This window comes from Durio zibethinus, chromosome 13 (genome assembly GCF_047325235.1).
Source record: "Durio zibethinus cultivar Kanyao isolate XHJ-2024 chromosome 13, ASM4732523v1, whole genome shotgun sequence".
In the NCBI taxonomy this organism is placed as follows: domain Eukaryota; kingdom Viridiplantae; phylum Streptophyta; class Magnoliopsida; order Malvales; family Malvaceae; genus Durio; species Durio zibethinus.
In genome coordinates this window covers 21,433,419-21,459,295 of record NC_143174.1, presented here as the reverse complement: position 1 = coordinate 21,459,295, position 25,877 = coordinate 21,433,419, and the positions used below count along the sequence as shown (strand labels likewise).

Below are 25,877 nucleotides of genomic sequence, written 5' to 3'. Positions count from 1 at the left end.
TTTTTTTTTTCATTGTTTCATTTTTTTTCATTTTTCTCCATTCATTAATAATATCTCTCACACATCAATCTCTGAAGCATGATTTCGTTGTTCTATCACAAGCATACCTTAGCTTAACATATGATCATTCAATTTAAGCACTTATATTTTATCCAAATAGACTTTTAAAGGTTGTAATGTAGGTCATAGTGGGGGGTCATGAAAGAAATGGACAAAATAAGCTCGACACATGCGTTTAAAGGGTTCAAAACTAAAGGATTATTTTTTTTCATTGATGCAACTTGGCATTTTATCCCATTCCATATTATTTCACTACTTTTTCCTTTTTCATCTCATTCCTCACAAAAGAACTCTCATTACTTTACCCCAAATCATTTATGACATTCATTTTTCTTTTTTTTTACATTTTTTTTAGATCTTTTGTGATATTTTACCTTTTTTTAAAAAAAAATTATCCTCTAGTGTGGAGGGTGATCATTGATCAAGTTTTTTTAGAATAAGAAATCATAATAGGCTCAAAGGGATAACAATGAATGGATTTTCAAATGGTAAAAGAAAAATGATCATTTTTCATCTCAAATGTGAATACTTTCCTTGAAGATCATCTATTGAATAAAACAAGCTCATGGATATTTATAAAAGACTGCACATCTTTAAGATATATCTATTTCACATCCGTCGGTAGCTTATTTTTTTCAAATAATCTCTTCAAATCAATGTGAACGAGTTTTCAAAATTTAATCCCAGAATTATTGTTGTCCTTGTCAAACATTCATCATTTGAAATTAGAAAATGGGAATGAAAAATTATGAAAGGTGACAAAGTATGGAATAATGGTTGAAAGAAAATGTAATAAAATGCATTAACTTGCCTTTTATTAAAATGATAACAAATAAAATCCTATTGTCTAAAAGAAATTTTAGCATTACTTTTGAAAGAAATCCTTGAATGAAAAGCAACATTCAACCAGCCTTAACATCATTTTTTTTAAATTATGACCCCATGCAATTAAGTGAATAATCTTTCTTAACATTTGGCTCCTTGATTTATTGTAGCTCTCCAAGCCTTTTTAGATTAATGTGTTCTTAATTCTCACTTAGAGCATTGACATTATAATTAGACAATGGATTGCCACTAATATTAGGTGTTGTTGTTCCTCTTTGATTAAAGTTTATTATTTCATCATTGATCAATCGTTGCACCTTATGTTTTAGGGCCATGCAATTTTTTGTGGAATGATCGATAATTTCATAGTGGTAGTCACAGTGAGTTATAGAATCATACCACTTAGGATAAGATAACTTGAATGGTTCCAAATGACTAGAGGCAATCAAGTGATTATTGTAGAGCTCTCGGTATAACTTCATATAAGTCATGAGGATTTCATCAAATATGAATTTTTTTCGAGTAATTCGTTACTCTCGTGAACCACTTGCTAGGCTAACAAAATAAATTTGGGGTCTTACGAGAGGTTGAATGTTATAGCTATATGTGAGAGTTTAGAGGCTAAAAATAGGCTGGTATGTAGATGAGTAAGATGGTTGTGGTATGGGTAGGATGAGATATTGTTCACAGTAGGATAGTATGAAGAGTAACCTTATGGATATGGTAGATATCCTTTGAACTGTCTGTCAAAACTCATAGTTTGAGCTTCAGTCTCTTTCTTTTCTGACACTTTATTGGTTTTTTCTCCTTTTAACTTACCATTTTTAATGACATTCTCAATTATTTTATTTGAGATCACCATGTCAGCGAAATTTTTTATTGCATTCTCTATCATATTTTCATAATAAGAAGATTTTAGGGTGCTGACGAACAATATTATGATCTCTTTCTTAGTCACAGGAGGTTGTACTTGAAAAGTAATATCCATTCACCTTTAGGTATATTCTTTAAATGACTCAATCATTTTTTCTTTCATATTTTGCAAAAAAAAAAAGATCAGGGGCTAATTCTATGATATGTCAGTACTGATTAATGAAATCATGGGCCATATCACTCTAAGAACGAATGTGAGTCCTATCCAACTGAACATATCACCTAGCAGCAAAGCCCATAAAACTATCTTAGAACACATGTATTAGTAGCTTTTTATTATGAGCATGGATAACCATCTTCTAATAGTACATGATAATGTAGGTCTTTGGACACTTTATACCATCATATTTTTCAAACTCTGACACCTTGAATTTCAGAGAAATAATAACATTCAAGACTAAACAGAGCCCAGTAGCACCACTGAACCATAAAAACCAATTCCCTCAATTGCTCGTAATATTTTCTCTAACAAGTTCATCTTTTATTTAACTTTTGAGGCTTCTAAAGTCTCATTTTCTTTCAGCCTTAATTTTTTTTCTCTTCTAAATCATCCAAATTAGGGACTAGTATTGGTTCTACTACCTTCTCAGTAAAGATAAAATTTATATAACTCTGATACTATCCCAGATTTAAAGCTGATGGCATTTTAGGGTATGTGTACCCTATAAGATAGGTAAACTGTTATGATGGTGAGCCTTGTGTGGGTTGAGCTTGATGTGGCTTAAAATCAAGAGGGTACAGTAAGTCATCCACCTCTTATGATAGATAGTCTTATTGGTTAGTACTTTCTTCTATACCATTTTTCTTGTTTAATTTGTTCAAAGCTTTTAAAATCCTATTCAATTCCCCTTCTAGCTTCTCTTAGGCTTTCTCTATCCTTTCAAGACGATTGAAATTTTTTTATTCCATTTGTCTGGCTCGAGCCCTTGTATTGTATTGATGAGTTGATTATGTGAGATTTTTGGTTTGTGGAGCTTTCTTTGAACCTTGAGTGCCATAATTATGATTAAAAATATTATGCTTTATACATGATACGTTGATGCATGAAATGTACCTTTTCATGGATGAAATAAAAATGATGCAGATGTGGAATGTTACATATGACAATGAAAATGATGCATGATATGGTAATGCAAATGCACAAAGTCAAACAAATAAAATAGTTAGATCATAAATCGTTCCTTCTTGTGTCCTAACTTCGGGTTACATCTATCACTGGGTAGGAAAGGCTCTATCCTAAAGCTAGTCCTCTTAGGTGTTGATTATATGCAGGGTTAGATGACTTTGACACTAAAGGTTCCTAAATTATTCATCATCGTCTATCACAGACTAGTAAGATAGTCCAATCTTCATCCATCACAGGTTACCAAAAAAAAGGATTCAATTTGAGTGGAAGTATTTTGGTAGCCATTATAGAGATTATCATCTCATAAAAGAATAGATACTTTACTTCCTCTTAAAAAAGACAAAACCTGGGTATAGAGCTTATGTAATGCAAATACATGTGATAGTATATGTGAAGGAACATATAGGTTTCTTGTCTCAAAAATAAAATACAAGATAAAAAAAGTTTGTAAACAAATAACACAAATCATCACAATTTAAAACCATTAGACAAATGATAGGACAAATTTAAAAGTTTATGGCTTGACTCTCTATAGCTGTCCCTAATGGAGTCACCAAACTATCATAACATATAGATCCAAAAATCTATAGCTAGACTTAATAAATGGATGGAGTCACCACCAATCTTTTTTAATTAGGTGTGATTGACCACTTAAGGAATCTATCCTTTTAAGGAGCTCCTAAGCTTGACTAAGGGTCCTTAAAAGAATAGGTTAGAGTATGTTAACCAGAACAGGGTTCGGGAGTTTGGTTACATGTGAGAAAAGTTATAACACCCCCATATGTCCATCCAAATGATGGTACCATTTTATTTTAAATTTATCCTAAGGTTTTGATTCTAATGGTTTTAAAATTTAATTTTCAATATTGAACATAATTCTTAAGATTTTTTCATCAATCTAGTAGAACTCTTAAAAATATTTTCTCACCTCAAAAGTATTCAAAAATTCAATTTGCTTTTTTGAAAAGGCTCCGTCATCGGAAAGATTTTTTTTAGTTTTATTTTTTTTGTCAAAAATATATCTAATTATTCCACCATTTGGATCAAATTAGAAATATTTTCTCTTTTTGAATTTCTAAATTTTTCACAATTTGGGCTTATTTAGAATTTTTTTTATTTTTTGATCTTAATTTCTAAATTTTTTACCATTTGAGTCAATTTAAAAATTTTTTTTTTTAGAATTTCTAAATTCTCCACCATTTGGGCCAATTTAGAAATTATTTTATTTTTTGATCTTAATTTCTAAAGTTTCCTCCATTTAGTTCAATTTAGAAAATTTTCCTTTCTTAGAATTTTTAAATTCTTCACTATTTGGGCCTACTAAAAAATTCTTTTTATTTCTCTTTTTTTAAAAAAAATAATATAACAATTATTTTTCTTAAAATTTCATTTAAATTATTCCACCATTTTTAGACAAATTTAAAGAAATTTCTCATCTAGAAATTTCTTAAGAATTTACCATTTGAAATTTTTAAGAATCTCATCATTGGATAATTGTCACATATTTTCAACCAAAATTTTATTTTTTTATTTTTTATTTTTTTGATTGAAAATAAATATTAATTATTGTAATTGAAACTTTATCTAAATTATTTCATCATTTGGGATAAATTTAGATAAAATTTCTTACCTAAGAATTTTATAAAAATTTACCATTTAAATTTTCTAAAATTTTCATCATTTGATAATTAATACTTATTCTCAAAAAATATTTTATATTTTATATTTTATTCTTTTTTCTAAATTTAATCATGCAAAAATACTAAAAAAGCAAACTCATAAAAAAATAAACAATACCAAAAATACCCAAAAAAAAAAAAAATGAAACAGCTCGACGTGGCTTGGCTTCAAACATAGAAAGTGGCTCAATGACTCGACTCAGAGGCAAAGACTAGAAAAAGTCATTGGAATATGAGAATTTTTCAGATTTTTTCAAAAAAATTATTTTTTTAAAAACCCAAAAAAATCTTTGAAAAATTTTCTTGATTGCTTTCTCTGATTTCTGCCTCTCTCCCTGATTTTTTTGTTTGTGTGTATTTGTGTGATTTGTGTGGGCATGTATTTATAGGGTTCTGAATATGAAAACTCTAATCCAAAAAGGAATCCTAATTTTCTTTGAATTTTAACCTTAAACCCAACTCCAACTTTACAAATCAATTCTAACAATTTCACACAAATGTAACTACCTATTTTTTTTCAATTTTTTTTTAATTTTTTATTAGCAAAAATCACAAGTAGACCCTCAAACAGATTGGGGTATCTACAATTTCAAAACCCAAAACCTTCAAAAGCATAAAACCCTAAAACTTCAAAACCTTAATCCCTAAAACTTTATTAAACCCTAAACCTTAAGACTCAAAATCCTAAAACCCACAAAACCCTCGACCTTAAATTTTCAAAACTATAAATTTTAAAACTCTAAATTTCAAAACCCCAAATCCCAAAACCCTAACAATAAAATTCGAAACCTTAAATTTTCAAAACCATAAATTTAAAAACTCTAAAATCTAATCTAAACCCTAAATTCAACATGCATCCCCAAATTATTATCCGAAAATCATTTAAATCTTAAAGCCCTCGACCTAAACTCGTACTCAAAAGCATCTCAAAATTTTAAGGATGTCTACTGTAACGCCTCCAATCTCACATTAGAAAAATGTGTGGATAAAAAATGATATATATGTAGAGATCTAAATCCAAATCTGTAAAGCATATTTTGTGGGATAAAACTATGAGATCTTTAGGTCAAAGCGGACAATACCTCATAGGTTGCGTGCGGGTCTCCACAAATGGTATTAGAGTAGTCACCAGTTCCACCCGCACCCAACCTGTGAGATATTGTCTATTTTGACTCGAAGGTCTCATGATTTTGTCTCACAAAATATATTTCACAAATTTGAGTTTAAATCTTTATATATATAAATCATTCCTTATCTATAAATTTTTTCAATGTGGGATTGAAGGTGTTACACGTATGAAAATTTCACATGAAGTAATTTATTCTCAAATGCTACCTAAAAAATTGGGTATCTAAAAATTTTTATTTTATTAAGTTTTTCGTATGAGTCCTTAACCCGCAATAATAATGAGATTAAATAAAAAAAATAAAATGAGATCTTAAATATAAATAGTCACACCTAAACTTTACCTAGAAGTTGGGGAGCCCAAACGGTCAAACTAGATTTCAAAATGGCACTTCATTTTCATGCAAATCATCTAATGGCATATATGCATTTATTTATTATTACTTGCATTCATTCTATATGTTTATACTTTTTACTATTGCTTCTTAACTAATTGTAGCATCATTAGGTTTTTTTTTTTTGCATAAAATGTTTTCATGAAAAGTACTATTCAAAAAAATATATTTTTTAAATAAAATTGAATTAACATTATAAGAAAAATAATTCTTATTGCTCTGCTTAGATATTGGAGAGTCATCAACAATTGTCATTGACAAAGAATGTTACTTTCATTTTGAGGAATGTTGTGAAAAATTTTAGGTGAAAAGAGTTATCTGTAGATTTCGCTCAGATGTTGAAAAATTTTGAGATAATTCTTTAACTTAAAGATTTTCTTGATATTTCTAAATAAATAATTTCAATAAAATCATTTTCTTGTTAAAGGAAATTATTATTAAATTTCAAGTCGAAACCATTTTATTCAACACTAAAAATAATACATGATTAATGAGTATCAATTTTCATAGGCACTATAGGGTGCTAATCCTTTCTCATGCGTAACTGACTTCCCAATCCAATTCTATTTTCATAAATTAAAAATTATCTTTTTGATAAATTTTAAACCCATTTTATCGTTTTATTAAAAAAATAAACTTTTTGAGTGATAAATCATATCCTTAAAAATATTGGTGGTGACAATTCCTCTTCTTTTTTTTATTTTAAAATTTTATATCTATCGATCCTAAAATCATTATGATAATACTTTTTTTGAATTGGGTAACAATTCAATCAACAGCCCTATTGGTTAACACAACCTCTTATTTACTTATCTCCATTAGCTGGGTTGCCAATAATTTTTTGGTTGAGTGATTAAAAGAGGAGTCATGACATGTTATAAGATTTGAGGTTGAGTTTAAGTAATCCTAATCCCGACATCAATATGAAAAAATTGATAATGTCTCAATATTCTTGAAGTGTAGTAAAGAATATCTATCTTTCTCAAACCTTGCAATTCATATTTTAATCAACCACATTAATAACTTATATTTTATATTGTAGTAGTTACTTATATCCCATATATACATTTTTCATGTTTGGTGATTTCTTGCTTATTGTTTGTCTTGAATAAGCATATAATGATTTGTAACAATTTAAGCTTTAGAAGGTTAAAGACAATTATATTAACTTCAATGATCAACAAATTGTTGTGATTTTTAACTAACATTAATGGTAGATTAGTAGTTAGCATACCTAAAATATTAAAGAGTATGAATACAAGCAAATAAAGTATAATTGAAAGTTAACTATTATTAGACTTTAAGGTAAAGAAAAAGTAGACTACATTTATTAAAGACAAATCAAGATTAAGCTTGGTCAACAATAATGTATCATTTTAATGGAATAAAAAGGAATTATTGAATTTTTCGAGTGGTATAGATTTGCTCTAATTTTATATTTATTTTCTCAATTTATTTCGTTTCGTTTAAATATATTAATGGTAATAATTATGTTCTATACATTAATAGTAGTTGTTTTGTTTTATTAAAAATTATTTTTTTTCTTGTATATATAATTTCTAAATAAAAATATAAAAAGTCATCTTGGACATGTATAAAATGATGTAATTACAAATTACAAATAAAAAATATATTTATATATACGCATATTTTTACAAATTACAAAAAAATGATGAAAAATAAAATAAAGGGTTCCTTTTATGTCGTAAATTTTTTCATTAAAATTGACATAATATTTATGTTGTAAATTACGCATCACGTGCATTTTTTTAATATTTTACGTGAATATGCGTTTTGAATTTTAAACAAAATATTAATAATAATTAAAATAAAATTATTTTAAAAATTTATAAATTCAATAAAACAATTCAAAATTTTAAAATAAAAATTAAATTAAATTAAATTAGAGATCAATCATCGAATTTATCCAATTTTTTTAACTTCTTATCAATTTTTCTGCTACGTAACCTAGCACGGCAGCCCAACCTCAAGTATAACAATAAGCGTTTTGGATGGACCGAAACGGAATAGAACCAATATATATATATATATATATATATATATATATATATATATATTTAGCAAGAAAAAAGTGAATAAGAACCAATCCTTCCTGCCAAGATTCAATAAAATTGAAAATCTCATAAAATAAAGGACAAAAGGGTTGGCCAGGTCCGCTACCTCGGCCACAGCCACTACCAGTAAAAGATTCTCTTCCACTCACTCTTCTCAATTCCAGATCGCGGGCCCTCCGATTTTCGGTATCTTTCCTGTCGTTGACGGCGCTTGGGGGAAAATGTCGGGCGAGGAGAGATGGTGCGTGGTAACTGGCGGCAGAGGCTTCGCCGCCCGTCATTTGGTCGAAATGCTAATCAAATACGAAATGTTCGCTGTTCGAATCGCTGACTTGCCTTCTAGCATTGACCTCGAACCGTGCGAAGAGAACGGACTCCTCGGCGAAGCTTTACGCTCCGGTCGTGCTCATTACGTTTCCACTGATCTTCGCCACAAAGCTCAAGTACTCAAAGGTCAACCATTATTTCAAAAATCGCATTTATTTCCACTCTGTTTATTAGTTATTACTATCTCCCTTCATTATAATTGTTTTTTTTTTTTATTTCTTTTTGTAGCTTTGGAAGGAGCTGAGGTAGTTTTCCACATGGCGGCTCCCAATTCGTCGATTAATAACTACCAGCTTCATCACTCGGTTAATGTTCAAGGTAAAAGATAGTTTCAGAGTTTCAGAATTTATTTCAACTTTTTTTAGAAAATATTTATTTATATTTTGACTGCAATTTGTAGGGTCTAAAAATGTTATTGAGGCTTGCATTGAACTTAACGTGAAAAGGCTTATTTATACGAGCTCTCCGAGTGTCGTTTTCGATGGGGTTCATGGAATCTTTAATGGGAATGAATCCTTGCCTTATCCACCTAATGTACTAATTTCAATCTATTTGTCTTTTTTAAGTAGGATTTGGTATATGTTTTTTATTGCTTGGAATTGATTAAGTTTTTCTTTTTCAGCATAATGATTCATACTCAGCTACAAAGGCTGAGGGAGAGGCATTGGTCATCAAGTCAAATGGGGTTAACGGGCTTCTAACTTGTTGCATACGTCCTAGTAGTATTTTTGGCCCCGGTGACAGGTTGTTGGTTCCATCTTTGGTTTCTGCAGCAAGGGCAGGGAAATCTAAGGTGTTTATGTTCATAAATTTTTCATTGAACTGTATGTCTGTTTGATAGTTTGTCCTCTTATTCGTTTACATTTTAATTGATCAGTTCATAATTGGTGATGGTAACAATGTATATGATTTCACTTACGTTGAGAATGTGGCTCATGCTCATATTTGTGCTGAACGAGCTCTAGCATCTGGAGGAGAAGTTGCCGAAAAAGCTGCAGGGCAGGTACTCTTTTAATTGCTTTCAACTTTTTTTTCTATCTGTAATTGCTCTCAAATGATGATGTGCTGATTTACATGCTGGATGTAGGAGTTTTACCTTTAGCTTTAATATGATTTTAATAGATTGTTCAATAAAGAGCGATTTGTCAAAGCTTAGAAATTCTATTTTAAAGGTATGTTTTTACTAGATGCTAAAATTTTCCAGTATTTAGTTCTTAGTGGGTAATCGTTCAAGATGATGCTTTTTATCCTATTGCATTGCGGTGTATTTGCTTGACTAAGCTAAGATATCGGGAGGTCAGTTTTGATATTCTGTCCCTAAAATCAATTCCTTGCTTGATGGTAGTTATATAATGATTTGGCAGGCATATTTTGTAACTAATATGGAGCCAATCAAGTTTTGGGAGTTTGTTTCTCGAATACTAGAGGGTCTTGGCTATCAGAGGTATTTTCTGTTATTTCTTCTTCCATTTTGGTAATAATATATTAGCTTCAACTTTTTTTTTAAGTTCCTGGTGACATCATGTTTATGTTCTCTCTCTGTAGAAGCAATTCGTAAGTGATTTTCTTCCACATCTGGGTTAACTGTTTAGGATTAGTGCTTTCTCCTCCCCCCCCCCCCCCCCACCTAAATTAATATTATATATTCTGCTGAAATCAAAGTGCCAACAATTCTTGAGATTGTTATCTTTAGCTTGTCTATCTTTCTCCTCCTATCCTCAAATCCCAAAAAGTTTCAGATAAGCCAAAAATACTGCTTATTAGTATGTATATTTTGTTGTTTTACTATGTTATTTTTGTTGACTTTTGTTTTATTTTTATTTTGAGGCTGAGAACCATGGCACTTTTTGCAAATTATGCATATTCTTAATCTGTTTCTATATACTATATTCATTTCCAATTCAATTTCCCTTTGGTGGAAATTTGGGAATTAAAGATGCTTATGAAACTGCCGGACCTTGTATCTTCCTCTTTTCTGAACTGCTGTAATTTTCAGGCCAAAAATAAAGATTCCTGCCATTGTTATAATGCCAATTGCACATTTGGTGGAGTGGAATTAAAGATGCTTATGAAACTGCTGGACCTTGTATCTTTCTCTCTTCTGAACTGCTGTAATTTTCAGGCCAAAAATAAAGATTCCTGCCATTGTTATAATGCCAATTGCACATTTGGTGGAGTGGACATATCGGCTATTAGGCCCATATGGCATGAAGGTTCCACAATTGACACCTTCAAGAATTAGACTTCTCACTTGCAGCAGATCTTTTGATTGTTCGAAAGCAAAGGATCGGCTTGGCTATTCACCACTTGTCTCACTTGAGGTTCAATCATGTTTCAACTGGTTTTCTGCTTTACTGCAGCACTTTTTTTCCATTAGGTTTAATTATTTTTTAAGACTTCCAATTGTAGATCGGTTTATATCTGACAAAGTATAATTAAATCAATTAATCTCTCCAACTAGGTTTATCATTTTTTCAGAACTTCTTCTCAGTTAAGTAGCTTTCCCCATGATTGGCTCTGAGTTAACCTGCAGGCCTTCATGATGGCACTGGTCCATGTATTTGAGCTGGCTCATTCTTCTATTCTATGTTCAGCATCTTGTATCTGCTTAAAATGTGGTTATAAAATGGAAGTATCGGACAGCATAGACTTATGAGTGTTTTCTCGTCTGTACACTGAAACCTTCTAAATGCCTATCCTTTGTATGGACAATATTTAATACGGTCCATGTTATTACGTTGATGGTTTATTTATGACAATGTGATTTGATAATGTTGCAGGATGGTATACAGAAGACAATTGAGTCGTACTCACACTTGAGAGCTGAAAATCAACCCAAGAGAGAAGGGCCATCTAAAGCTTCTGTTTATCTTGGACAGGGGAGGGGTAATTTTATTTCTCCCTGCTGCTTTTATGATGTCTGAATGTGCTTATGTAATATTATGGACAAATCCTCACAAGTCATAAGAAACACATTATTGTTCAACCCTGTAGGCTGCCACAGCCTACTATGTTACTGGTTGGCTGACCTTGATTGCCACCAGCCATAGTGCTGCCAACTTGAAATATAGTTTGGAAGTTACATTAGATTCAACAAGATTAGGCTTGTCATATAATTCTCAATTACATTTTATCAGAGAGGCTTTAGCTAGTGATGCACCAGCAAAATTTTTTTTTTGGGTTTAGGAAAAAAACATTTCCAGTCGTAGCATACTTGTTCTCCGCAACACCATGCTGCAGCATTGTTCATATCGCTGACATCTGTATTGTTGCAGGTCTCCATGTCTTTTTCAGTTCTTTTCTTTCCAGTATTTTGGAGGGTGAAGATTCAATTTGTTTAAGGGTTAGGATTTTATGAAGATGTAATCTTGCTAGTATTTTGTGCTGTGTGACTGTAAGGTGGCTTGGTTGATATAATTAGATTGAGATTCCTTTTTATTGGGAATGTCATTCAGTGAAGAGACGTTCTTTCTATTTCCAGACATTATAAACCGAGAAGACTAACCTTTTGGCTTATTGCTCTGCGTTATTCTCTTTCTTTTTACTACCAAATTATGTAGTTTGTGTTTGTGTTTTCGCACAAGTTTGTTCTAAAGAAAGAGAACCCATCCCATAATATTGGACTGGTGGTTGGATTTATGATATGAAGTAGATGGATTTAGTGAGTTGAAGGCTTAAAAGCCAGCCAAGCATGTTTAGAAAGGAATGCTGTGCAAATCTCGGAGTCATGCTTCAATATTTTATTCAACTAATATATTATCTAGACTGTTGTACTATTAATGATGATAATCTATGTTTTAAACTTATAATGGCATTGATATATTTTTCAGTGCATGTGCATTGTGTACATCACTTAACCATCTGTGGTTTTGCAGTTGCTGACACGCTACTTTGGAAGAATAAAAGGCAGACACTGACAGTGCTGTTAGTATTGGTTGCAATTTACTACAACTTCATTGCTCCGGGTTCTACCATTATTACCACACTTTCGAAGCTTCTCTTGGTGTCACTAATTTTCTTGTTCATCCATGGTAGTTTACCAAATAGAATGTATGTATTGTCAACTTGTTCTTTAATGTATGTATTGTCAACTTGTTCTTTTCTGATAGTCATAAATTCTTAAAAAAGATAAATCTTATATTGCATAATTGCCAAATTTTGTAACTAGGTATCTCTCTTAAAAGCATCTTAATAGCATTTACTTAAAAAGTAAAGATCATCATAATCCTGGTCTTGGCGCTATAAAACAATGGATGCTTCTGGGTCATCCGTTTTGCTTGGTTTTATGTATTCTGGATCTTATTTATTGACGGGAAGGCTAAAACAAGTAAAATTTCCTAATGCTGAGCACAATAGCTAGTGGATATAAATATAATTTTCTGATGGTGCAGATTGGGATATACAATAGAGAAAATTCCTGCATCAAATTTCCACTTATCAGAAGAGAAATCACGGAATGTTATTATGTTGATGGCTTCATCCTGGAATGGCGTCATTAATGTTTTGAAGTCTCTTTGCAAGGGGAAGGATTGGATACTGTTCCTCAAGGTATTATTTTTCTCCTATACTGCTTATTTGTGTGCTTTAAAATATGTTAGAGGTCAATAGATATAGTACCAGGAACCTCTTGTCTTTCTGAAAAGCAGTGTAAGGTTGGACTGAGATTGGGTTCTCAATTCTTTGTCTTGGAGATTAGTAAGTAGATCCATGATATGTTCAATTTGTTTAACATGAGATCATATGCCTAAACTCCTGACCCTTTCTTTTCTCTTCCATTTCTCCACCACTGTGCTTTAGGTCTGTTATTTTCTATTACCATCAGATAAGTGTGCTTGCTTGTATATCTAAGTGTTGTTCATTGGGACACTTTAATGTGACAAATTATGGTGGCTGTAATCATTGTTATAACGTACTTTTGCTCTGGCAATGAACAGGTTGTTTTCTGTCTGCTGCTCCTTAGCTTCCTTGGAGCTATATCACTTCGGACAATTTTCATCATAGGTTCTCTCTCTCTCTCTCTCTCTCTCTCTCTCTCTCTCTCTCTCTCTCTCTCCCTCTTTCACACACACACTGGAAGAGATGCTTAGGCACCTTCAAAGAGATAACCCCATAGTACTCGACTAGCCACAATAGGCCGGCCTCAGATACCAACAAAAGCTTCAATAGATAACTATATTAGAGAACATAAGACAGCAAATGTTGCCTGTCCTACATAAAATATCTTGAAACTTCTAATCATTATATTAGATATTTTATCACTCAAGTTCTGGATAAAGCTTCTTCATCAACTTATTTCGTTAAATAAGCTCCTTTATCATTTTCTTATTGCAACAAAAAGGAGTTTTTGTGTGTTTATTTTTGGGGGTCTATTGTTGCAGGAATTCCACTTGCCTTTATAGCTTTCTATGTGTATGAAAAAAAGGAGCAAGAAATTGATGCTTTAGTTCTAGAAGTTTTCTCTATGGGGTGCAAATTGAAATCTGATATTGCCAGGAAATTAGTGACTTCCAAGAAGAATGACTGATAGCGCTGGAACCCAAATTTTCCTTTACACTAATGGGGAAGTTCTGAGTTATTTTGAGCTCTTATCGATGATTTTAAGTGTGGGCTTGTAATATTATTACTTGTAGCCATTTCATTTCTGGACCATTCTTTCCAAACTCCATATGTTAAGCTGTTAGATTTATGTTTCTCTTTTGTTCTCACCCTTTCTTTGGGTTCACTTGTATGTATTTCTCAAGAATGATTGATACCTTTCCTCTTTGGATTGTATACTGAAGTTTCTTTTGGGTTAATGGACCATCTGTTTTTGGTCTACAGAATAAAAGTCTTTCATAAAAATCTATTTCTTCGTACAGACGTAACACTAGGAGAAACGAATGGAAAGGCTTTGGAAACCCTAGCAAAGTATTTCAAGAGAGTAAAGTCCCAATTTCTAATGTTTATTTCAGGAATATTTTGCAGAACTAAGAAATTGGTAATTTTTATTTTTACTCAACTATGTATAAAATTCTTCTAAGCAAATCCTGACCGTCCAATGCGATAAACACGTGTGGTAAGTTGGAGACTCCAAGGGTTTTCTTATATAAACGAACGTATTATGTTAGGCTTTCAAGTCTTCAACAAGGTTAAAAACCTAAAACATATTAACATCCAAAAAAAAGAAGGAAAATATCATTGCTGGTAAAATCATGGAACATTTCACTTAGAATTTTTTTATTATAATTTATTATTGTTCAATCACATTAAAATTTTATTAAAGAGTCTATCACTTATAAATATGAATTTGATGTAATATTTTGATGGATCCCATACAATTTGTAATAGATTAAATGCAATCTAATAATGGTAACTGGTTAATTACAATGATTGTAGGTGATAAAGTAAGCCCACTTCACTAACAAGCCGAGTAATAGGTTTGAAGGTGAAGTTAACCTCATTGCACCCACTGTTGCATTAAAAAAAAAAAAAAAAAAGGGCCGAGATAGTTAGACATAGATAGAAACAGGATAGAATAGAGAGAATAAGTTTGGATCTGGGTTCACCTGGCAAAGAAGGGCGTGTTCGACAGATAAGTAAGTTTACGGATTCAAAGGTTGTCTAGAAGCGAATATGTTGGCAGTGATCGTATGGGTTTTAGCCCATTCGTTTGTGTTTATAAACACCAACATACAGGGCCTCTTTTTGGATTCAACGGCATGAAACATTGAAAGTTATTACAAGGAGTAAATTTCTCAAAAGTGGATTATGCAGTGAGCAACATGGTGTCGTTACAAAATTGATGGTCAAGTTTTCACTGGATTGTCTGGTCTAAATCCTATAATACATTCTCTCCATTTCCAAGTTTAATGAGCAGTTAACAACATTAATCAATAGTATTTAGACATATTGCACAATTACTTTCAAAAGAGGCAGAATTAATGTGCATTGATACTCCTGAGACATGTTTGGTGCCGATGTGCCCATGAATTCATAGTTTTCACCTCAATGCTCTTTTTTTCACAAGGAACATGGACATCAATATATACATATCTAAATGCCAGGAATAATATCATTAAAATTAAAAACTCAACACTCTATCTATAAATAACACTGTTGTTGGCACTTTTTTGTAGTATTATTTAAGTTTGATGTGGTCGAAAAATTCAGAATTATGTCCTAGCGTTGCCAATTAGTCAATGGAGTCGCTCAGTCACTTAACTGCATAATATTCTTAACGTGGAATCCCTGAGTCTTCGATCCAACCTTTTACAGCCCTATTTGCAGGCAAGGGTCACCTTTACGAACCAACCTCATTAGCCTAGCTAACCCAAGTTCACCGTATTAAAATCTACTAATATTAAAGTCCAAGGAAAGAAAAGACCGACAAAAAAAAAAAAGACCAAAACACTAGCTGAGCAGGTTTCTTTTGCTTCATAGAAAATGACAGCTCCATTGATTCCATCTTCTTTTTTATCATTTAGTAATTTGGTGTTCCTGATTACACAGCTTTTTCTTTTTTTTTTGTTAGTTTGCTGTTTTGAATGATTTTTAAATTATAATAAAATAATAAATATATTATTAAATTTAAAATTTTTTGAATTTAGTGTTTGAATTATCAAATTTATTAATTAATATAGTATTTAATTTTAACATAATTAATTTTAAATAATAATATTTGGTAGATAAATAATTTTTTAAACATCTAATTAGTTAATAAATGATAAAAAGGTCAAAAAGCTTTAAACTAAAATTTAATAATTATTCGAGTCTTTATTTTTTTAATTAATAAAATTTTTAAATACTTATTTTCATCAATTGAATTTTTATTAAAAAATAATTAATTGTTTCAGTTTAATTAAAAGTTTAATTGAATAAAAATAAATATATAAGAATTTAATTAAATAAAAATAAAAATTTAAAATTTTAATTAATTAATATAAAAAATTTAAATGATTATTAAATTTTTATTTGAGAATTTATTACTTTATGTCGTATTAAATTTATAATTTAAATATTATATTAAAAAATTTTAAATTATATATGATATTAAATATTTTGTTATAATTTATTGGAAATTCATTATATTATATAATATTTTTTTATTCCCCCCATTTGATTTTTCCCGTCGTTTGGTGCAGCAACATGACCTCACAGGACAGTGACCTGCTTTATAGGATCTTGTAGGCACTAGATGATAGTTGAACAAAGAGACAAGTTCATGATACGTGACATGAGCCCTGTCCATTGTCCCACATCACTTTGAACTCTTCTGACGATAAAATATTTCAAATAATTGGACAGTTTGATCATTTCTTGGTGGACTAATTTCACTTCCCTTTGTCATGATGTGGATGCAGATCGGTTATGATCAAATTTTGAAGTTGCTCATTTCCACCTGTTTCTTCAACTTTCCTTCCCAAATGCATTGCCAGCAAGTCAGCTCTGTGATTCATTTGCTGCGCATGCTCTGGCCTCTGATTCATTCATATCTTCATTGGATAGCATCGGATCAACAACAATCACTGCCTTCTCTACCTAAATTGAAACCACGTCGATGATCCAACCAAACCACCCTGACCGCAACAAAAAAAAGAAAAAAAATAACTTCTTGGCTCCTTTGAGACGGCGCTAAATTATTTGACTGTCGTATTACAGCAAGGCTATATCAATCTCCTATCTTTCCTATAGTATATGGTAAAGATTTAAATAATTTTTTTTATTAAATTACGTACGAACATTAACGGATTTATTTTTTTTTTGAAAATATTTATTTAGAATATATAAAGTATTATTGATGAATTTATTAATTTTATTAATAAAAAATTCAAAAGAAAATTTGAAGCTATCTGAGAGAATTTTTTTTATTTTTAAAAGCGCTCAAAATTTTTTTTTTAAGTATTCAACAAATTTTCTCCTTCAAATTTTTTTATTTTCTAATTTTTTAAAATTCTATTAATATCCTATCACTCCATTTACATCTACTAAGCATATCAAATAAATCATATACACTTATAATTGCATAGAAAATAGAGACTCAACAACGCTAATAATACATAGGCTAGGTGATGATAGTTGCTTGCTGCTGCTGCCGTTACGCATAACCTTTTATAATAGTACGATAGGAACCCAATTTAATAATAGTGGTCAATTTTTTTTTATAGATAAGATTGTAATTTGAGAATAAAAAAATTATATATATTAAAATTTAAATTTTAAAATTATTGAGTATTAGTTTTAAATAATAAATTAACTAAATTAAGATTTAATTAGATATAACTGTTTCGGTTGAAAAAAAAATTTGATTTGGAAAAATACATTTAAAAAATATTGTCAAAAATTAATGTGAAAATTATGGTTTGAGATTTTTTAATATTTAGCATTGATATGAAAAATTATAATATCTAAAAAGTTCATGACGCTGGAGATGAAAATATAATTTATTTTTATAAAAATAAATAAATGAGTATTTGATAATTTTATTTACAAATCATAAATTTTAAATTGGAATCGCATTTTTTAATTAATTTTTGCTATTAGTTCATTTTTAGTGATAAAAAATGCCTTTAACACATATCATAATGCGTTTAGTGTTATTTTTGTATTCAAAAATTATATTTGAAAATTTAAAATGTGATACCAAAGCATGTCCAGGGAAATATGACTTGCATCCGTGAACAAATTGACACTCCAATGACCCCTTTTGCGCCCATTTGTTTCTTTCAAATTATGCAATAATTGAATCCCAAAGTAAAAGGAATGCCAACACTTTGTATTATGCTAGAGTGAGAAACAAAATAAAGAAGAAGAACATAGAAGAGAGAAACCGGTGTCCTGCTTTTGACAAGTTTTGAATCATTTTCTGTTCCTGCTTGCTAGAAATCTCGGTCACTTTCAATTTTACAGAAAAATTGCATGTGATTATGAGTGTATCTGATCCATTTTCTCATCCACAAATATAATAATATCTGTTGTTTTGGGGGCTATTTTTTTTCTTGCAATGGGGATAATTGATAAGAAAAAAAGAAAGAAGAAAGAAAGAAAGAAACAATTATATGGATTGGCATACACCAAATTGCTCTGTGACCACAAATTTGATTCCATGTCACTTGCACTTAAATTTTTAATGAAAAATGAAAAAAAAAACCCTTATATTATTAAAAATATTTTATCTTTGATTATATGATTAAGTAGTTAAAATTGCAGGCTCTTATTGATAATGAATAAAACCAAACTAATCATAATTCAAAAGTAGAAAGCAAGAAACAATGCAATTACTTTCTTTATTTAATGTGTTTCGGTCATGTACTTTAATTATGTTTAAAAATTTTGTCTATATGGTAAAAAGGGGTCATATCAACATCATGTGAAGTATAGCAGTGAGGTGAAAAAAAAAAAAAGGGAACATGGTACATTAAAAACAAAACTAGGGAAAAAAAAAAAAAAAGGCAACAAAGGGCATCTTTCAAGTTGAAAATACGTCTGAAAATAACAGGTTCATCAGTCATTAATTTAGTTGGTAATTAAAAATTTTATTTTATATTAAATATTTCAAAAATAAAATCTTATTGTACTGATATAAAAAATATGTTTATAAAATCACCCAAAAAAATCAAAACCTGGAAACACTATTATAAGAATTTAGCCAAAAAAAACATTATTATAAGAAAATATTAGTTAAATGGAAGTATTTCATTTATAAATTTTTTATTATAGTTTTATAAATAATCAATTTTATAATAAAAATTATATAAAAATATAAATTTTACATAATTTTTTATGAATTTTATATAATATTAAATTATAATTAATTATTTATTTATGTACTTTATATCAAAGTCTCGCTCAGGAACTCGTCATTAGAATTCACAACAAGAAATAAAAACCAAAAAGTTTTATTCAAAACCTGCATCGTCTAACTGACTGAAAACTGCAACCATTGCCGCCATTTGCGCTTTTTAAGATAGGGGGCCTCAACCCAGGTGGAGCCCTGCCTGGAGCCTTGGCCGGGTACTGGAAATGGTGCATTCGTAAATTCAATGAAATCACAAGCCCATTTTTGAGAAAGAAAAAAGCCCACGAGAAATTTAAAGTAAAAAAAGAAAAAAAAAGTTAAATTATGCCACAAATTCTTATATTTATGAACATTTAAAATTTAATCTCTAATGTAATTATATAATTTTAATTTTTTTATTATTTAGATTTAATAATTCAAATACTTTTTAAATTCACATCATGACTAAAAACCATCTCCACAATTTAATTTATCATGTTAATTAACTGTCACATCATTAATTTTAATGAAAAATTTTTTATAATTAATTGAAATTATTAAATTAAAATAATAAAAAAATTTAAATTTATATGAATCATATGAAAGAGACTAACTTTTAAATTTGTACGAAAACCCTGGCGTAGTTTAACAAAAAAAAAAAAAAAAAGAACAGTTCCGTGCTGTGGATAGTTGGCTTGGCTGCCTTTTCTGCTCTGCAAACTTTGAAATGTTTCATTTTCAAAAGAACACTAAATAAAGCAAAAAAAAAAAAAAGGAAAAACATCCAAAGTTTCTACTATGGCAGTGTCCAAAAACAAAGCACTTCCTTCAAAAAGAATTAACCTTTTCCTTTTCAATAGCCTTTTATATACAAGTTAACATAAAAAAAAAATGAAAAAGAAAAATCCTCGTTTTGTCCACAATCTCTGATTGCTGTTTCCTTCCACTTTCTTACTTTTTTCCCTTTCCTTATTTGATTCCTCTTTCTTCTCATTCAAGATTCCTGCTTTCTCTCTCTATATTCTTTTGACTCACTTATTTCAAGTTTTCTTTCTTTGGGTTCATTCAAGTTCATTTGCTCATTTTTTTTTTTTACAATGTTTGAATCTTTGTCTGAAAATTTGAGGTGAACGAAAGAAAAACATGGGTGGTGTTAACAGGGTGGAAGTGATAAACAGCAAAGGTTGTTCGAGATTGTTTGTTTGGTTCCCATCTTCAGTACCATCATTTAGAAGTTCCCAGTCGTTTGAACCAATGTCCCCTGCTTCTACCTCTCTTGGCTCTGAACCGTTAACGGTTCGATCCACCGGTCCTTTTTCTGGTCTGGTTATTTGTGTTACTGGCTTATCTAAAGGTTGGTAATTTTGTATCTAAATGAAATTTTTTTCCGTCTTTTGATTGATCATTTTGGGTGCTTTTTACAGTTTACTGCTGTCTAATTTTAATTAAACTCGTATGATTTTGACTCTGGGTACTTGAATTTTGATTGAACTCAGCTTGTTTTGCTATTATATATGTCAAAATTTTGATTTTTTTTTCTTCATGAAATTCATGTTTGTTATTGTTTATGTTCAGAGGCAAGGACACAAGTTATGGAAGCAACGGAGAGATTAGGTGGTCAATATAGTCCTAGTTTACATCCCCAATGTACCCATTTGGTGGTGCAGATATCCTTTGTCATTATCATTGTTTTTTAAAATTACTTTAGATTTTGGCACAATTTGAAACTTGATTGATTTTAAAATAAAGAGAAAAGAGTAGGACCAATATGACTAAAATTTTCTGACACTATTGTAATTGCCAGATTGATATTACGTGTATGATGACGATAATAAGGTTTCCTGTTCTCGGTCTATGTATTGTTTCTACCGGTGCAGTAGTTCTGTCAACCTTAATCATAGTTACAGCGTCAGCGGACGAAAGTTTGAGCATGCTTTAAGGCATGGATCAAGAAATGATCTATTCGTTGTTACACTTGGATGGTTTGTGGATAGTGTCAAGAGGAATGGTAAGATTAGGCTACTTCCCTGTTCTGATATGTTTTATTGCTGTATTGAGGATATGCTCTTTTCCAACTGTTACAAGTTTGTGCAATAGTAAAATTCTTACGACATTATCTTACAGCATCTGCTGTTGTGCTCCTAATATTCTGTTTAAGAAATAGATTTCAGAATCTAGATAAGAGTTAGAAAGGATATAATGATACATTATGTTACCGGCTACTGAACCACAATGCAGCTTGTAGTTTATATGTTTTACTGATATGGTCTGTGTCTTTATGAATCATCTGCTATTTTTATGTGGTCGATTTTTGGACTCTTAATTGCAATCTCCAAATGCCTTTTTTTTTAATTCAAATTCTACCATAGAATTTTATAATTCAGAAACAATCAGCCTATGGTGTTCCCAATTGTCTAGGTATCTAGTAGTGAAATTTCTAAGGTTTGCCAACAGCCTTGCGGTTGGTTGGTAGAATGGTGCACTTTTAGTTCTAGTGACCGGGATTCAATCCTTGACAATGTCAAGTACCAAAAAGAAAAAGAAAAAAAAAAGGAAACTTCTGAGGTGCAGTTTTGCGCCCTGCTTATCTACATCTCAGTTGTGGATAAATGACTTCTATGTGGAATTCCTTTACATGGTTTTAGGGAGTATTCATCCTTTTTAGTTAAGTAATTGAAACCTTCCCTTGTTAGGGGAAGCGGAACTTGAGTAGTTTGAAAAGTAAAGGAACTTTTAGAGCTAATATGTTTCTGTTGGTTAGCATATAAAAATAACTTTTTTCTCTGTTCAATGCAGTAAGGTTAAATGAATCACTCTACAACGTGAAGGGTGTTGGAGAACAAGGCACACGTGTAGATGAGTTGAATCGGCTTGTATCTACTGCTTCCGAAAGTTCATGTCTTCCTTCTAGTTTTCATGGAGCCAAGAAAATTGACATGATAGAAAAACCATATCTACAATTTTCTGAAAGAGACCCTAATAAAACTATGGACTCAACGCTATCTGGTCACACCATGTTCATCGATTCTGATATTTCAGATGAACTACGAAATAAGGTAACATTTAATTTCCTGCTTAAAATTAAATTTTCCTTTTTGTAAAGCGTGGTGTTAGTCATAAACTGAGGTCATAGATTTGGTTTCTCAGTGTCTATACATCAATACAAGACTAGTAAATAGCTCACTGTTTTAGTCATGATCCAGTTGTATGTTGCTTCTAGCAATTCTTTAAGACATTTAATATGTTGATAGGTTCTTGAGGCAGCATCTAAAGAAGGGGCCACGGTTGTTGATCGATGGTTTGTTGGTTGCAGTGCAAGTCATGTAGTCTGTGAAGGGAATTCTATCCATCGATATATTGGCCACTCTAACAACATTGTTACGGTGAGTGCTTCTGCATTGCATTATGCAAACAGGGTATTTTGTGCATCATCATCATCATAATGGTTTTGGTTCTGACATTGTTTTTATTTCTCCCAGTTTTCGTATGATGTCATCATGGGCAATATGCATAACAACTTATAAGAATAATCATTGCTTTGTTATGCTTGAACTGATTTGATATTTAATGTGTCTCAGCCTTTGTGGGTGCTTAAAACAGCTAAGTGTAGGTATCTGCAGAGGCTTGTTCACATGTCTGCTGATTTGGCTAGGCAGATTGGGACAGTGCTGGAAAATTTTCAGAATGGCATTGTAGGAGAGGTACTTTTGAATAAATTGCTGTCAGAATTATGGGATAATACCATTTTATTCTTCTGATAATGGCCCTTGAACTCATTTGAGAAATAGATTACACATCTTTTACTTCTATGATAGCAAAAGAGACTTGTTATTTCTTCCTGTGATTAGTTGTCAGGGTGATGGGAATATGACCAAGAATGAATAATTGTATATACAAAAGTGGAACAGATCTAACCATTAGAAACAATTTTGAAGGTTTGTGGATGAACCGAAGACTATCATTTAGCAGTGATGGATGATTAATATAGATTAATTCTCCAATATATAATTCATGCTGCAACTGATTCAGAAACTGAAAATTTTTCTTAAGCAATTGACCTTCTAAAGTCTCCATTTTGGCATCAAGTCATTAATTCTGCTAATTAGATTCAGCTTAGATTTCAACCATCTACGTTCGGCAGTTTTGATTGTGTTTTAATTCATTAAATCGATGTTTTCTTGTATGTTTGTCCGTTGATTTCTTTTTGTTCTTTTTAGCTTCTTTGAGTATTATGCTAATGTTAAGTTTTCACCTTTGTCTTAATAGGAAAATAATGTGGCTAACTTCTCTCAAGATACTCAGAGCTTCAAAAGGAATGCAGGTCATGAAGAAAGGCAACAGACTGTACATTTAGCTAAAACTGGGGTTAGAAATTGTCGCAATCGTCGTATGCAGGTGAGTGGTTAATCATGTATATGTCCTTTAGCTTCATATAGATGTGGGCTTATCATGTCATGCTTGTTATTATCGCACAAAAGAGCCTTGGGCATTTCAAACCATACCTTATTCTTGACTTGGGCGGTTAGGTATCACTGTTTTCCTTAGTTAAGGTTAAAATTTGAAATATACTATATGTAAACCCGAGAGACTACAGTAAGTCATCTTAACTGTAAACTCTATTGCATGGAAGAAATTAACTGGATGAACCTTGGGCATTGAGTGGGAGACACTGAATGGTTGGAGGGCTAACTGCGAAATGGTTTCTTGGTCATCAAAATGCACATTAGAAAGCACACTGCCAAAATGATATTGGCTATCAGATTGATTGACTTTGAGTAGCTGGAGGCAGACTAAAAGGTACAAATGGACTTGCTCAAAACCGAGTATGATAGACTTGTCCATTTTTGACAACCAGTGGTTCCTAGATTTCATATTGTAGCATGTAATCTATGGAGGGTCCTTATTCTATGGCATGCATGCAATGCAAGTTTCAAAAATGCAACTGATCAGCACCACATCATCTGTGTGTGTGAAAACACAAGCATATGTATGCACTTGCTTATTCTTTCTTCATGGAATGTCAGTATATATCTAGCATATCTTTAAGGACTACTTTATTACTGGAATGATTTTAATGTATTGTTATGAATTATAGCCTTTCTTTGAACATCTGTTCTCTTTCAGACTTGTCAAACCCCAATCCATCCAATAAGCCCAAGCAGTCTTCTGGATTCAATATGCTGGTCAATATCTGAACCCACTTCAACTGCTTCTATTTTCACAGTCTCTTTAGGCGGTGAAGATGTTAGTGAGCATCAATCTGTATTCTTTGATGCAAATGGGGATGGCAAGGATTCTGCTGCCTCATTTACTAACTTAACCCGGTCACTTACAGAAAGGTGATTGATTACTCTCTCTGCTATTATAAATACATGTCCCATTATTTTTGTTCTTTTTCATGCTTTAATTTAATTAGACATTGTCTCACTCCATCTGTTTTCTGCAAGTTGTTCACAGTGAGAAAAATGAGTTGATATTCAAAAACCACTTTCTTACCATACTATTTCCAGTCGATCGATTTTCTGAGATGGGGCCTTCTTTACGGACATATTTCAGCGATAATGGCTTTACATGTTTGCAGGTTTTGGACTACATCCATGCCTTTTATCAGGTATGACTTGGATAAGTTTTTTTCTGCTAGATTATTGTTTTAATTGGGTTATAACTTATAAGTGCAGTTATAGATATAAATCAGGTTATTGATATATTGTTAATGCAACATGTTCAAATATTGCGCTTGTCAAGGAAGCAATCAATCTTTACCCGGAACCGTTTGTTTGTGTTGCTGCTGTTTTGTAGGAGAACATGTCAACTCATGAAATAGAGGCTGCTATTCACACTGACTCAAGGCATGCTGACCGGCTTCGAGCAGTGTACACTAGCAAAGAGACAGTAGAACGTGGATATGTGAGTTTCAAACGAATTGATTTCTTAGGAAGCCGTAAAAGCTTTGAAATGTTGAAGCGTGTGAGTGGGGAGAATAACAGCGATGTATATGAGCTCCTGGTTAGAGCCTAAAATGTTGGATGGTTTTCATCGTATACCAGTACTGAAGATGGATTGAATCTTCAGCCGCAGCAGCAACATTTCGAGGAGAGTAACGAGAAGGCATCTTCATATGGCATTGCCTTCTTTAATTATACAAACATTTTTGGCCTGTCGTGTGTAATGAAGAGTGAATGAGTGTGTAATTGAGAGTGAATGAGTGAATTCATCAAATTTTGTATTTTCCATATATTTTATATGGTGAATGAATCAGGGTCGCAGAGTCTCGGTGATTCCAGGAAATTGCCTTGTTTAAAGCCTTTCCTTTTGGAATAACAATTGTATAACATGGACAAATCATCATTACAGAATGATTAACCATGGATCAATGTGTAAATTGACTCTTGAATTATATCAATATATACATATATATATATATATATAAATTCACGATTCGATATTTAAATTTTGTTTTTATCAAGCAATTTACAAAATGTACTAAATTTATAAGACAAAACAATACCGTAAGTATTAACCAATGAAAATGTACCATGTGTTGATTTTATTCAATAATATCTTGTCAACCTAGAGCAA

The 25,877-nt window shown here is 31.3% G+C and overlaps 2 protein-coding genes across 2 annotated transcripts; both read left to right on the top strand.

Annotated features, from left to right (window-relative positions):
- Window positions 1-8,217: 8,217 nt before the first annotated feature.
- LOC111303015 (3beta-hydroxysteroid-dehydrogenase/decarboxylase-like) lies at window positions 8,218-14,340 on the top strand. The gene is made up of 12 exons (XM_022898998.2): window positions 8,218-8,671; window positions 8,774-8,863; window positions 8,946-9,079; window positions 9,168-9,338; window positions 9,423-9,548; window positions 9,910-9,989; window positions 10,668-10,866; window positions 11,326-11,431; window positions 12,421-12,595; window positions 12,937-13,093; window positions 13,480-13,546; window positions 13,924-14,340. The coding sequence occupies exons 1-12, from the start codon at window positions 8,440-8,442 to the stop codon at window positions 14,067-14,069; spliced, it is 1,683 nt and encodes a 560-aa protein (XP_022754733.1). The 5' UTR covers window positions 8,218-8,439; the 3' UTR covers window positions 14,070-14,340.
- A 5,969-nt stretch (window positions 14,341-20,309) lies between these two features.
- LOC111303013 (uncharacterized) lies at window positions 20,310-25,580 on the top strand. The gene is made up of 10 exons (XM_022898997.2): window positions 20,310-20,652; window positions 20,874-20,965; window positions 21,204-21,306; window positions 22,095-22,354; window positions 22,550-22,681; window positions 22,877-22,999; window positions 23,565-23,693; window positions 24,423-24,637; window positions 24,756-24,909; window positions 25,098-25,580. Exons 1-10 carry the CDS (start codon window positions 20,442-20,444, stop codon window positions 25,314-25,316), a joined length of 1,638 nt encoding a protein of 545 aa, XP_022754732.1. The 5' UTR covers window positions 20,310-20,441; the 3' UTR covers window positions 25,317-25,580.
- The last annotated feature ends 297 nt before the right edge of the window (window positions 25,581-25,877 follow it).

What these genes read in the sequence shown, in the direction of transcription:
- LOC111303015 (XM_022898998.2), top strand. Translation starts at nt 8,440, where the DNA reads ATGTCGGGCGAGGAGAGATGGTGCGTGGTAACTGGCGGCAGAGGCTTC. An exon ending in TTATCTTGGACAGGGGAGGG is followed by an intron (nt 11,432 to 12,420) that starts GTAATTTTATTT and finishes GTGGTTTTGCAG; the next exon opens with TTGCTGACACGCTACTTTGG. An exon ending in GGTAGTTTACCAAATAGAAT is followed by an intron (nt 12,596 to 12,936) that starts GTATGTATTGTC and finishes CTGATGGTGCAG; the next exon opens with ATTGGGATATACAATAGAGA.
- LOC111303013 (XM_022898997.2), top strand. Translation starts at nt 20,442, where the DNA reads ATGGGTGGTGTTAACAGGGTGGAAGTGATAAACAGCAAAGGTTGTTCG. An exon ending in AGAATGGCATTGTAGGAGAG is followed by an intron (nt 23,000 to 23,564) that starts GTACTTTTGAAT and finishes TTGTCTTAATAG; the next exon opens with GAAAATAATGTGGCTAACTT. An exon ending in ACCCGGTCACTTACAGAAAG is followed by an intron (nt 24,638 to 24,755) that starts GTGATTGATTAC and finishes AGTTGTTCACAG; the next exon opens with TGAGAAAAATGAGTTGATAT.